At 40.8% G+C, this 14891-nt stretch overlaps 1 protein-coding gene across 1 annotated transcript in view; it reads left to right on the top strand.

Moving 5' to 3' along the window:
• Positions 1-14340, top strand: part of GSR (glutathione-disulfide reductase) — a 44161-nt gene extending 29821 nt beyond the window's left edge. The window contains exons 8-14 of the mRNA XM_029950171.1: positions 598-697; positions 3146-3232; positions 4496-4654; positions 6981-7092; positions 9319-9450; positions 10894-11027; positions 13233-14340. Of these exons, the coding sequence (XP_029806031.1) occupies positions 598-697; positions 3146-3232; positions 4496-4654; positions 6981-7092; positions 9319-9450; positions 10894-11027; positions 13233-13382 (874 nt within the window). The 3' untranslated portion in view covers positions 13383-14340. The remainder of the gene's footprint in view (positions 1-597; positions 698-3145; positions 3233-4495; positions 4655-6980; positions 7093-9318; positions 9451-10893; positions 11028-13232) is intronic.
• The last annotated feature ends 551 nt before the right edge of the window (positions 14341-14891 follow it).

Below are 14891 nucleotides of genomic sequence, written 5' to 3'. Positions count from 1 at the left end.
CTCTTAAGAAATGAGGCTACAGGGGTGCCTGGGTGGCTCAGCCGGTTAAGCCTCCGACTTCGGCTCAGGTCAGATCTCATGTTCGTGGGTTCAAGCCCCGCATCAGGCTCTGTGCCGACAGCTAGCTCAGAGCCTGAAGCCTGCTTCCAGTTCTGTGTCTCCTTCTCCCTCTGCCCCTCCCCCTCTCATGCTCTGTCTCTCTCTGTTTCAAAAATAAATAAAATCATTTAAAAAATTTTTAAGAAATGAGGCTACAGAACTTTTACAACTAAAAATATATTTTCCTTCTACAAAGAGACATTTTCTACATAAAATTGCAATGTGGTATCCAGGATTGGACCTTGGAACAGAGAAAGGAAATGCATGGAAAACTGGTGAAGTCTGAGTGAGGCCTGGAGTTTAGTCAACAGCAGTGTACCAATGTCAATTTCTTAGTTCTTGACTATTGTTCCATGGTTATGCTTGATGTTAACTTGTAGAAAAACTGGGCAGAGCATATACAGGACGTCTCTCTGCTATCTTTTCAACTTTTCTGTAAATCTGAAACTGTTTCAAATTAACTTTATTCACAAATATCACCCCCCTCTCTCATTTTAGTCGCAGTGTCATTGTTGGTGCGGGTTACATTGCTGTAGAGATAGCTGGGATTCTTTCCGCTCTGGGTTCAAAGACATCGCTGATGATACGCCATGATAAGGTAAATCCCATCCTCTTCCCTTCCTTTTGCTTGATGTCAATCTGTTAGAAATCCACACTGAAAATGATGTCTTATGTTGTCGTTAAATACGAGGGTCCAAAGCATGTGGAGGCTGGTTGGTTTGTTCTGTGTGAAACCACATAGAAGCTGTTTGAATTGGGCCTCGTGTCCTTACCAGCTGCCAGTTGATAGTGATTTTCATTTGATCAAACTGGCTGGTATTTTTTTTTCATGAAGTGCTAGATAATATCAGGTGCCTGAGTAAGGAAACATGCAGGCTTAAATGCAAATATTAGTTAAATTGAACAGACTGTCAGGTTAATTTCTTATTCTGGAAATCAATTTCAGATGGTCAAGAGGTGTAGTGTTAGATTATTAACACTCAGTCAAAAAAAAATTTACTAAATTCTTTGTATTAAAAGAAAACCTACCAAACCTACACGCACAATTATGTTTCTGGCAGCATTCTTCACAATAGCCAAGAGGTAGAAGCAACCCAAGTGTCTAACTGACAGACAAATGAATAAACAAAATGTATATATCTGTACAATGGAATATTTTTCAGCCTTAAAAGGAAGGATGTTCTGACACATGCTACAGCATGGATGGACTCTGAGGACATTACGCCAGATAAAATAAGCCAGTCACAAAAAGACATATCTGACATGATTCCACTTATATGAGTCATCTAGAGTAGTCAAGCTCAGAGAAACAAAAAGTAGAATGGTGGCTGCCAGTGGTTAGGTGCAGAAAGAAATGGGGATTGTCTAATAAGGACAGAATTTGTTTTGGGAGAAGAAAAGCTTGGGAGATGAATGGTAGAACAGAGTGAAAATACATAACACTACGGAACTGTATCCATAGAAATGATTACATTGGCAAATTTAATGTTAGGTATTTTTTACCACAGTAAAAAGACAATAATAATGATAGAAGCAGCTTATAGATCATCTTATTGAAATGTCACTTGTAGATGAAATTAAGGCCAAGTGACGTTTTGTGACTATTAGTTAGCATCATAACTGAGGGTCAACTAAAGTCTTAGAAAGCCCACGCCAGTACAGACGACCCTTGAACAACTTGGGAGTTAGGAGTGCGGACAGTTTGTGCAGTAGAAAATCCGAGTGTAACTTTTGACTCCCTAAAAACTAATAGCCTCCTGTTAATCTTGACATGAGGCCTTACCAGTGAGATAAACAGTCAATTAACATGTTTTATAAATGTGTTATGTATATTTTTTTAATGTTTTATTTTTGAGAGAGAGTGCAAGCAGGGGAGGGACAGAGAGAGGGAGTGGACAGAGGATCCAAAGCAGGCTCTGTGATGACAGCAGCAAGCCTAGTGTGGGGCTTGAACTCACGGACTGTGAGATCATGACCTGAACCAAAGTTGGACTCTTAACCGACTGAATCACCCAGGTGTCCCTTTTACTCTCTCTGGGGTTTGTTGCATGTTGATTATCACAAAGAAATCTCCAGGCCGTATCTTGACTTTTTTGCTTAGGTAGGAGATTTTGCTAGGGAGATCCTCCCTTAAATCATATCAGAGTGGAAGCTGCCCTGAAATACTGAAATGGGAAGGAGAATTTTTGGTCCCGAGACATAATTACGGAAAAGAGGAGCAAGTCTGGGAAGAGAAGGACATGGCAAAGATAGTAGAAGCCTGAAGGTTGCCTGTCTGTTTGACTCTAAAACTGGAGTTGGTGAAATCAGACATAACACAGACACTGGTGGTGGTGTAGGAAAATAGATTAAAACTCAACTTACAATATGGCTGTGAATGAAGAAAGAGGATGAAGGATACTGATACTTGGTTCCCAAGTTTGTAACATACCTTTTTTTAAAAATTTAAATCCAAGTCAGTTAACATACAGTGCAGTTATGGTTTCAGGAATAGGATTTAGTGATTCATCACTTCCATCTGACACCCAGTGCTCATCCCTGCAAGTGTCCTCCTTTAGCCCATGCTCCCACCCAGCTCCCCTCCAGCAACCCTCAGTTTGTTTTCTGTATTTAAGAGTCTTTTATGGTTTGTCTCCCTCTCTGTTTTTATATTATTTTTGCTTCCCTTCCCTTATGTTCATCTGTTTTGTTTCTTAAATTCCACATAGGAGTGAGATCATATGATATTTGTCTTTCTCTGCCTGACTTATTTTGCTTAGCATAATATCTTCTAGTCCCATCCATGATGTTGCAAATGGCAAGATTTCATCTTTTTGATCGCCGGGCAATACTCCATTTTATATATATACACACATAGACACACCACATCTTCTTTATCCATTCACCTGTTAGTGGACATTTGGGCTCTTTCCATACTTTGGCTGTTGTCTGTAGTGTTGCTGTAAACATTGGGGTGCATGTGCCTCTTTGAATCATGTAACGTATCTTTAGTCAAGTTTTATTCCTTTCCACCACCCATCCCTCTGGTGCCTCTGTTTGTATACAGGTACTTAGAAATTTTGATTCAATTATCAGTTCAAACTGCACTGAAGAGCTGGAGAATTCTGGCATAGAGGTCCTCAAGTACTCACAGGTATGGCCAAGCCCCGGTCACACGCACAGCCTTGGACATCCGTGTGTTGTGAATCCCACTTTCTGCTTGCAGCTTCACCTGAGGGTTTTATAAACACAAACTCCTGTATCTACCCCCATCAGTGGTTCGCTTTCTGAAGTACTACCAATTCTTACCTTTATCCTAAGAAGCTGTATTTCTCAGTGTATTAGTGAAGCCAAGGTATAAAAGATTAAAAATCTGGTAGTTGAATTTAGTTAGAACTAAAGCTTCATTTTTTGTGTGTGCTCAGATGCCTTATTGAACATCCTTAATATTCAGGCTTATATTTATTTTTGAGGGAATAGTATTATGGAATCTATTTTTAAAACTTGAGATTTGCAGATGGATAGAATTACAAAGTACTTTACTTTCTAGGGAATCACTAAATTTCAAAAATTTCCTGAAGCATTAGGCTTGTAAAAACAACTTCTCCCCATAGCTGCCCCCTCTTGGCGATGGCCCTATTGAGTAAAATAATAAATGTGAACTTACTTTATGAATGTAAAAGTGCTAAACTGGTAGTGGGATCCGAACCCCTTGGAATCTTTACTAAACTGTGTGCACCCAGCTCTTCTGACCTGTCACCCTCTCCCCGTTCTGATTAAGAAGATCCAGGAGAATATCACTCAGGAGTTGTGAGGAAGTTTCTTAGTGATGCTACTAACAGTCCGTTTCCTCCCTATGCTATAGTCGCAAATCACTGTGCATATATTTGTGTCTTAAATTTTTATCATGATTTTTAAGAGGCACAGTTTAAAATATCTTGTTTTAAAAATTTTTTAAGTATTTATTTTTGAGAAAGGGAGAGTGAGTGCAAGTCCGGGGGAGGTGCAGAGAGAGTGGGGACCAGAGGATCCCAAACAGGCTCTATACTGATAGCAAGAGCTGGATGCCAGACTTGAACTCTTGAACTGTGAGATCATGACCTGAGCTGAAGTCAGATACTTAACCAACTGAGCCACCCAGGCGCTCCTAAAATATTTTGTTTTTAAGCTGAAGCATTAGGGTGTTGACAAGAGCTGACATTTCTGACCATTGGCCGGATATTTGGGCAAACCTAGGAAACATCTTGGCTCCTGTGAATTGTGGTGTTGGTGGCCTTTGGGAAAAAGTGAATATGTCAGCACTGAGGATCCACATTTAGGATTCAGTGGGTACTTTTTAAATGTTAAGAGTTCTAGTTTCCTCTCTGCTTTCCTTCTTCTCTCCCTATTCCCATTAACACTTTTTATTTGCCAATAGGTCAAGGAGGTTAAAAAGACTTCCTCAGGCTTGGAACTCTCCATGGTTACTTCAGTTCCTGGTAGAAAGCCCACCTTGACCACGATTCCAGATGTTGACTGCCTGCTTTGGGCCATCGGGCGGGACCCAAATTCCAGTGGCCTGAATTTAAACAAAGTGGTAAGCTGACTTCATCTAACCAAATCATTCTTGAATCTGTTAGCAGTTCTATGTTCACCCGATGGCCTCCTTAACGCTGGAGGGTTCTGTTAGGTTTGTTTTTCTTTATTTGGTGCATCCAGTTTGTCATCAAATCCCATTGCTTCTTTGAAATGGAAAAAAAAATATTTTCCCCTTTTACTGTTGTCACCTTATATCAGGTCTCTGCCCCCTCAAGTTTGGATTGTGCAGCAGTGCCCTGACTAGCCTCTTTCTCACAGATTTCCTTTATACTATGATACTTGTCTCTTTAAAGCCCTGTAATTATTCCTTATTATCTGCAGCTCTAATCTCAGTCGCTGTGTATCAGTCATCCTGGACATGGTGGGCATTTGGGGATGGATGTGGATGTGAAACTGATCTATCAGGGTTATAATTAGCATTCTTAGTTGTTCTTTTTCATTTATTCGTTTATTTATTTATTTGCTTGAGAGTGACAGACACAGTGTGCATGGAGGAGGGCTGGAGAGGGAGAGAGAAAACCAAGCAGGCTTTGCGCTGCCAGCACAGAGCTCGACTCAGGGTTCAAATCGCAAACTGTGAGATCATGACCTGACCTGAAACCAAGAGTTGGTCACTTAAGCAACTCAGCCACCCAGGTGCCCCTTTCTTAGTTGTATAATACAAATGGAGTTATTACTGTGTGTAGCTCTTTTCAACATGTTACTAACCTACTTTAATCTTGCCAACTCTTTGAGAGGTGAGGACGAGGAAACAGGAACAATACAGAGATAATAATCGGTCCGCCAGGCTATAAACTCCATGGGGTAGGGAGCACATCAGTCTTACTTCCCACTATTCACAGTGACCAGGTTAATGCTGCATTTGTACTAGAAGCTCAAGTATTTGTTTTTAGATGAATAGGTGTTTAAACAAGGTCCCATAGCTAGTAGGTGGCAGAGCCCCTATTTGAATCCAAGTCTCTGTCCTTCTGAAGGGTATGCTCTTAACCACTGTGCTACCTACGTCTGCTGTCTCTTTTCCCACATGGGAGTTTATACACCTGGGATTTGTAAAGCCATCTTCTTGGAGCAAAAATTTAACTCGATACAGGGGAAACATTTGGTAAAGAAAATATCAGTATGTTTCAGAGAGAATGCCAAACTTACTCAGATTTTCAAAATTAAAATGGTAAGCCATGGGCCACCTGAGTGGCTCAGTCTGTAAAGCATCCAACTCTTTTTAAATGTTTGTATTTATTTTTGAGAGAGAGAAAGACAATGTGAGCAGGCGAGGGTCAGAGAGAGAGGAAGACACAGAATCCGAAGATAGGCGTCAGGCTCTGGGCTAGCTGTCTGCACAGAGCCTGATGCAGGGCTTGAACCCAAGAACCGTGAGATCATGACCTGAGCCAAAGTCAGACACTTAACTGACTGAGCCCCCCAGGCGCCCAAGGCATCCAACTCTTAAATTTCAGCTCAGGTCATGATCTCATGGTTTAGGAGTTTGAGCTCCACATTGGGCTCTATGCTGACAGTGCGTAGCCTGCTTGGGTTTCTCTCTCTCTGCCTCTCCCCTGCTCACGCTGTGTCTGTCTGTCTGTCTGCCTGTCTTTCTCAAAATAAATAAGCTTAAAAAAAGAATTAAAAAAAAATAAACTAATTAAATTAAGTTAGCATGGTAAGCCTCAAAGAAACCTGCTTTTGATGACTGCTTCAGGCCATCCCCTCTGAGTTACAAGTTAGTATGCTTCAAGAGGGGCGAGCGCTTCAGTGGAAGGAGTTTTAAAAGCACTGTCTCGAGGCAGCTGGGTGGCTCTGCTGGTTTAGTGTGCGACTTGAGCTCAGGTCATGATCTCATAGCTTGTGGGTTTGAGCCTCGTGTCAGGCTCTGTGCTGACAGCTCAGAGCCTAGAGCCTGCTTTGGATTCTGTATCGCCCTCTCTCTCCACCCCTCCCCACTTGCCCTCTGTCTTCTCTCTCTCTCAAAAATAAATAAACATTTTTTAAAAATTATAAAAAAAATAAAAGCACTGTCTGCGATGGACTCCACAGCCCATCTGCTAGCTGAGTGTTCCCTGTTCCTGCTTACCTGGCTGGTTGAATTGTATTGCAAAGGCAGGTTCAGTTAAACACCTCCAAATTGGGTAAAATATTTACATTTTAAATTAAGCAGAAGATCTGAACTTGCCAACTTGTTGAGATGTTTTTCATCTTGTGGTTGAGTGTTGTGGTTTTTAGATATTCAGGCTGAAGAGGTGCTTGAGGTGAAGTAGATCCAGGGATTGGATCTGTCGGTTTTTTGTAGCAAGGCCAAATATTTACATGATATCCTCTCAATGTTTTAGGGGATTCAGACTGATAGTAAAGGTCACATCATAGTAGATGAATTCCAGAACACCAGCGTAAGAGGTGTCTACGCAGTTGGGGACGTGTGTGGAAAAGCTCTTCTTACTCCAGGTACTGTTTCCTCTTTTCTGGGGTAAGAGAGGCTCTGTGTGTTATATAAAACTGTTTATGGAACAGTCCAGTCAGCTTAAGCAAAATTAAAATGATGAGTGTCTTTTTAAGTTTATTTTTTATTTTTGAGAGAGAAAAAGTGGACAGTGGAGGGACAGAGAGAGGGAGAGAGAGAGAATCCCAAGCAGGCTCCACACTCTCAGGCTCACACTCACTAACTGTGAGACCATGACCTGAGCTGAAATCCAGGGTCAGACACTTAACTGACTGAGCCCCCCAGCACTCCAGAATGGGTGGGTGTCTTAATGTTGTCAAAGTAATAAGCATGTACTGAAATAGTTTGGTACCTTATGTTTCCTGAATAATATTCATTTTTCCTTAAATAACTTTAAAAGTGCTTAGTGAAGACTGAAATTGTTATAGAGATGATGTGGTCATCCTCTGAAGAATGCTTAAGTTAGGATCCGAGGTGCATGTCGTGGCAGTGGAAGGAAGCGGCTTTGGGAAGACATAATTTAGAGAGACATTCTTACATGATTATTTAGTCTTTCTTTTTAAAGGTTTTTATTTTTACTTATTTATTTTTTAAGTAGCTTTCATGCCCAACATGGGGCTTGAACTCAGGACCCTGAGATTGAGAGTCGTGTGCTCTACTGACTGAGTCAGCCGGGCACCCTGATTATTTAGTTTTAATATGACCAAAATTGACTCGCCTCCCCTAATCCCGTACCTCAGCCTACTTTCTGAGTTAACTGGCACCATTTTCAGCTCTTTGTCGCACCTTTATAAGCAACATCACCCCATCTGCTTTCACTTTGTGTGGTACCTCACGAGCCTTTCCAATATGGCCTGGGCTCTTACCTCAGAATGGACACTTAGCCCTGTCTCACACCCAAAGCCTTTTAGCCCTTTTAGGGAGTTCTCTTAAGAAAAGCAAAGTAACAAGCAAAGTTTCAAAAGCTTGATAATATAATCCAATAGTCAAATATCATATCAAAGTGAAGAACATTTCCTCTGTATCCTACTGATACTTTATTTTGGGGGAAAACTTGAAATCAACAAAATTAGTAACTGATGCTTTACTGAATGCAGCCATTTTTTCCCTAAATATAGAAAACAGAGAACAAACAAGTCAGAAGCAAAAATAATTATTTTAAATTTTTTTTAGAGAGAGAGCCTGAGAGGGGTAGAGGGAAAAAGAGAGAGACTCTTAAGCAAGTTCCACGCTTAAGTCATGGGGCTTGATCCCATGACCCTGGGATCATGATCTGAACCAAAATGAAGAGTCAGACGCTCAATCAACTGAGCCCTCAAGGCACTCTAGAAGTGAAAATAATTTTAAAAATAAACTTAAGGGGCTCCTGGGGGCTCAGTTGGCTGAGTGTCCAACTTTGGCTCAGGTCATGATCTCAGTTTGTGAGTTTGAGCCCCGTATCAGTCTATGTGCTGACAGCTCAGAGCCTGGAGCCTGCTTCAGATTCTGTCTCCCTCTCTCTCTCTGCTCCTCACCTACTCACTCACTCCCTCTCTCTCTCTTTCTCAAAATTAAAAAACACTGAAAAATTTTTTTAATTAAAAAACATCTTACTGTGTCAAGTCAGTAACAGTACAACTGGGTATGTAGCTGGCGATTGTCTGAGACCATGAACACCAGAACCACATGGGCCCATGGTATGGGCTCATTCACCATCCAGAACTGTGGTCTTTATCCTTGCAAACCAGAGCTCACCCCTAATCCATCAGGACCAGCAAGGGATGAGGAGCCACAGAGGTCCTGATAGAGAGGCTGAAGCTGAGGGGACTTCTAGGGAATTAAAAAAACAAAAACAAAAAAACCCACACCATACTGTGAAATGAATATGATCATAAAGTAAAACTTTAGTTGCTCAAAACTGATATAGTTTGCATCATTCATATTGTATCAAAGAACTAATATCTTAATTAAGGAGGTGACTGCCAGATGATTGGGAGCTAGTAAATGTGTCCCCACCCCCCTACCTTTTTTGCCTTAATAGAATATACAGAATTCATATAAGCTGATAGTTTTGAGTTGTTAACTAGGGCATTGATAGGCCTTCATATTGAGCTCAATCCGATTATCGGGAACACTGGCATAAAACTTTGTCAGAAGTAGAATGTTAAGTCAGATGAATAAATGGTTAGTAGAACGATTCTGTTTTAAAAGGAGCAATAAACTGAAATGCAGATTTAAAAATATCTTTATAGTTGCCATAGCTGCTGGCCGGAAACTTGCCCATAGACTTTTTGAATGCAAAGAAGATTCCAAACTGGACTATGACAACATCCCCACGGTTGTCTTCAGCCACCCCCCTATCGGCACAGTGGGACTCACGGAAGGTAGGCATTTACAAATGAAGGTAATTTATCGTCTCCGTCTTCCCCCTGACTTCAGGGGGAAGTTGCTGGCCAAATCTGTCTTCACCCCCTAAGTTACATTCATACAAAAATATCATGGTTCCCCTCATTTGCGGTTTCAGTTTCTTAGTTTCAGTTACGCGTGCCAACTGCAGTCTAGAAGGAGATGATCCTCCCAACTTCCTGTCAGAATGTCAGTAGTTGCCTAACGCTGGGTCTCAACACCTACATCATTCACTTCACTCATCTCTTTACCAGGGGCATTTTATCATCTCACATCTTCACAGGAGGGGCAAGTGCAGTAGGATAAGGTATCTTGAGAGTGAGCACATTCATACAACTTTTATTACGGTGTATTCTAGTTTTATTTTTATTATCAGTTATTAATCAGTTCCTAATGTGTAAGTTAAACTTTATCATAGGTATGTATGAATCCACGGTTTCAGGCATCCATTGGGGATCTTGGAACCATTTTCTCTGTGGATAATAGGACACCACTGTAGTACAAAGGACTCCTGTATGCCCAAAACGTTTTTGCTTTACTGTATTTTCTCTCTCTACACACACACACACACACACACACACTTCAGTATCTATTTCCTAAGAACAAGGCCTTTCCTTTACATAAGCCCAGTACAATTTTCAAATGATAACCTTTAAATTGATACAATATTGGGTGGATGGATAGGCAAAATAGGTAAAGGAGATTAAGAGGTACAGACCTCCAGTTATAAAATAAGTAAGTCACGGAAATGAAAAGCACAGCATAGGGAATAGAGTTATTAATATTATAGTAACCTTGTGTGGTGATAGATGGCGACGACCCTTCATCATGGTGAGCATTTCCTCATGTTTGTCATCGTCGAATCAGTGTGTTGCACAGCTGAAACTAACATAGTGTACATCAACCATCCTTAAGTTTACAAAAAAGGTATTAAAAAAGATAAATTGGTATAATATTATCCAAACTTTAGCTCTTATATTTTGCCAGTAATCTCAAATAATGTCATTTTTTTTCTTTTTTAGATTTTTTTTTAAAGTAATCTCTCTACACCCAAGGTGGGGCTAGAACACCCAAGCCTGAGGTCAAGAGTCCCACACTTCACCAGCTGAGCCAGCCAAATGTCCCTCAAAAATGTCATTTTTAACGTTTTATTCCCCCCAAGGCCAGGATTCACACCAGGATGATGCATTGTATTTAGTTTTCATACCTCTTTGGCCTCCTTTAATCAAGAGATAAAATTCTTTCACCTTTCTTTTGTCTTTCATGACATCGACATCTGTTATAGAATGTCCCTTCTAGTTTTCAATATCTCCTTGTGATTTGGTTCAGGTTATATATTTCTGGCCATCTCTTTCTCGGTAGCTCAGTGGAATTGCTCAGGTTTTTGACAGATGCTTTCTTCCCCCCTCTGTGTATTATAGATGAGGCCATTCATAAGTATGGAAAAGAAAATGTGAAGACCTATTCAACCACCTTTACTCCAATGTATCATGCAGTTACTAGAAGGAAAACAAAATGTGTGATGAAAATGGTTTGTGCCACCAAAGAAGAGAAGGTATGGGGAAAATGCAATAAGTTTAAGAATGTCTTCAAGCCTGGCAGGGACGGGGGGTATTCTGGTGGGGTGGGAAGTAGGGAGACCAAGGAAAGAGTTAAGTCTTCTCTGACTCAACTGGTGCAATCCCACTTTTATCTGCCTGCATATACTGGGTTCTTTGTAATATTTAGAAGGAAGGAGCCACTGCTTTTTTTTTTAATGTTTATTTATTTTTGAGAGAGAGAGACTGACGGCTGGATGGGGGCAGAGAGAGGGAGGGAGACAGAATGCAAAGCAGGCTCCATGCTGTTAGCACAAAGCCTGACGTGGGGCTCGAACCCACGAACTGTGAGATCATGATCTGAGCCGAAGTCAGGCACTGAACTCACTGAGCCACCTAGTGCCCCAGGATTCACTGCTTTTAAAACATAAGAGGGAAAGGTTGAACACCACAGAAAGCCCACTGTCATTGACCCGTAGGCTAGGATAGATAGGTACCTCAGAAATACTGGTAAATGTAAGATAAATTTAGATTTTCAAAGTTTATTTTTATTTATTTTGAGAAAGATACAGAGAGCAAGCCAGGGAGGGGCAGAGAGAGGAGGAGACAGAATTCCAAGCAGGCTCCTGCTGTCAACACAGAGCCAGATGTGGGGCTCAAGCCCACAAACCATGAGATCATGACCTGAGCCAGAATCAAGTGTCAGACACTTAACTGACTGAGCCACCCAGGTGCCCCTATTCTTGATTTATTTTTAAACAAAATATTTTTGTGCCTAAATTTTATACATTCTAACTTCACTAAGAATATTTGCTGGAGGTGAACATTAACATAGTTTTAAAATTATCGAGAAACCAAACTGGAAAATGCAGTATGAGACAAATGTCTCTTAATGGTCCTTCATAGAGTCATCCAGTAGATATGGACTGACTGTTTCCTGGGGGCCATCTTTGTGCCTTGTCCTGTGGAGAGAGTGGGAAGCAAATGTAGGCAGGTCTCCTCTGTCTAGAGATTAAAATCTGGAGGGAAGATGGACTACAATTTTTCTAGTCCCCAAATACATAAAACATTGTAGTTGTGGGAGAGTCATGATGGGCATATATGGAGAGATCACGTGATAGGTAATTTAACTTGGTCAGGGAGGCAAGTGTAGCTAGTGGGCTTTCACTCTTAAAAGATGGGAGGACAATTTGACAATAAACTATTTAAAAAAATAAAATAAAATAACAATTTAAAAAAAAAGATAGGAGGAGGGGCGCCTGGGTGTCTCAGTTGGTTAAGCATCTGGCTTCGGCTCAGGTCATGATCTCACAGTTTGTGGGTTCAAGCCCCGTGTAGGGCTCTGTGCTGGCAGCTAGCTCAGAATGTGGAGCCTGCTTCAGATTCTGTATCTCCTCTCTCTCTGGCCCTCCCTGTTCATGCTGTCTCTGTCTCTCAAAAATAAATAAAAACCATTAAAAAAATTTTTTAAGAGATGGGAGGAAAAATTGTCCAGACAGAGGGAACAACTTGTGTAATAGAGAGGGCATGGTGAGTACTCTGGACAGAAGGAAAGCTGGTGGGGCCAGAGTGAGGACAGATTGAGGGAGGGCTGTGTGGGGTGGGCTGGGGAGGGAAGTTGAGGCAGGACTCCATAGCACTAGGCAGGCTCTCTAATGCCATACCCAAATAAGATAGTCAAGGTTTTTAGAGGTTTTAAAATGTCATGTATCTCTCATGACTAATAAAAAAATTTATTAGTATCTCTAATAAAAACTTACATTAAGAATTTTGCTTTGGGGGGCACCTGGGTGGTTCAATCAATTAAGTGTCCAACTTTGGCTCAGGTCATGATCCTGTGGTTCATGGGTTCAAGCCCCATGTCAGGCTCTGTGCTGACAGCTCAGAGCCTGGAGCCTACTTCAGATTCTGTGTCTCCTTTTCTCTCTGCACCCCCCCAAAGATAAACATTAAAAAATTTTTTTTTAATTTTTAAACATTTATTTATTTTTGCAAGAGACAGAGACAGAGTACAAGTGGAGGAGGTCAGGGACAGAAAGAGACACAGAAACCAAAGCAGGCTCCAGGCTTGGAACTGTCAGCACTTAGCCTGATGGGGAGCTCAAACCCATGAACCATGAGATCATGACCTGAGCTGAAGTCGGACGCTTAACTGACTGAGCCACCCAGGCGCCTCCTCCCCAATTTTTTTTTCTAAAGAAATTGTTCTTTTTTTTCCCCAGGTGGTTGGGATCCATATGCAAGGAATCGGATGTGATGAAATGCTGCAGGGTTTTGCTGTTGCAGTGAAAATGGGAGCAACAAAAGCTGATTTTGACAACACGGTTGCCATTCACCCTACCTCTTCAGAAGAACTGGTCACACTTCGTTGAGGACCCAGGGACTCGAATGGCTGGCAGCTGGACCAGCAGACCTTCTGAACAATGAACCAAATAGTCATGTTTACTTACTGTTCTCATATTATGTGTTTCTTAATTATAATCAGGATATACTAGTAGTGGAAGTTTTTAGTGAATAGTAGGACTTATTTATGTAATTAGAAATCTATTTTGTTATCCAGGCTTTCCATTTGATTTGCATCCCTCAATAATCGATGTTTTAAAGTTTTTTGTTTTATTAACAGCTCTCTGCTAGCTGGATTTTTGTTTTGTTTTGTTTTGTTTTTGTCTCAGCCTCATCCTGGGTATAAAATTGTATGAAGTACAGATTAAGGTACTTGAATGAATATATCTCACTAATTTTTATAGATGAACTTGACAGCTGCTGTTCACATTTAGATAATGCAAGTGCCCAGGTCATTTTAACTTTTATTTTTGTAACTAGGCTTCACGCCTAGCGCGGAGCCCAGCGTGGGGCTTGAACTCATGACCATGACTCTGAGATCAAGATCTGAGCTGAGATCAACAGTCGGATGCCTAACGACTGAAGCAGCCAGCTGTCCCTTGAGCTTTTTTTTTTTTTTTTCCAAAGCCAGTCCTGAACTCTGCCCAGCGCAAAGCTGCTTCCAAGGTGTGGCCTTTCTGTAAAAGCATATAAACATGAGGGGACTGCCTCCCCTGTTTTATTCCTTTTGTTTTAAATGATTAAAAATGTGTTCCTTTTATGAGGCAAAGTACCTCAAACTTGGGAAAAGTTTACCCAAAGGAGGGACATTTTAGAAGTAATTTCTACTTTCAGAAGGAGAGGATTTCAGATACATCAGAGTCCCTTTCTCTGCTAAGAGTTCAGAGTTGAATGAATGACTTCAATTTTTTTACGTGTTCTTGTTAATTTGTTTTCCGAAAACTATTTCCAAAAATCTGAAAATAAAATCACAGCCTTTTCTTCTTATGAAATGTGTTACTATAGAATTTATAGGTAACCATTCAGTTTTTAAAACATTTCACATTGGATCATTATTACATGCTAATCGTGAGCTGCCTTAAGTAGGTTTAAGGCCTTCTGCGGGGAAAAAGGATTTTTATAGATTAAGAGCAGAGGTATAAAAGAAACATTTAGCAAAAGTAATGCTTGAGTTGAAAGAACAGTCTAGAAACCAGTTAGGTTTTTAGCAATTTTATTTCCATTAGCTTTTACCACCTAGGTAAGCTAATTAAAATTTTCCATGGTTTTCATTAGTGACGTAGTGCTAGTGACTCCTCACATTAAGCTTTTACTGAATGTCTTTCTTGGTTTCTGCCCTGAATTATTAAGTAGGTCTAATGTCAATAGAAGAAAAATACTACATTAGTAACTAGGTTAACTGTTGAGGTACGAAAATGGGGTCTAGAGACCCAGACTGACATAACCACTCCCCATGTCTTTTCCCACAGCTTAAAGGGCAGTGGGCCAAGGTTCTGGGCTCTGCTGACCTGGTTTGTTTCTTATTCTGCATAGGGGCC

This window comes from Suricata suricatta, chromosome 1 (assembly GCF_006229205.1).
Source record: "Suricata suricatta isolate VVHF042 chromosome 1, meerkat_22Aug2017_6uvM2_HiC, whole genome shotgun sequence".
NCBI lineage: Eukaryota > Metazoa > Chordata > Mammalia > Carnivora > Herpestidae > Suricata > Suricata suricatta.
The sequence above is the reverse complement of the archived record's forward strand: the minus strand, read 5'-3'. Positions and strand labels throughout refer to the sequence as shown.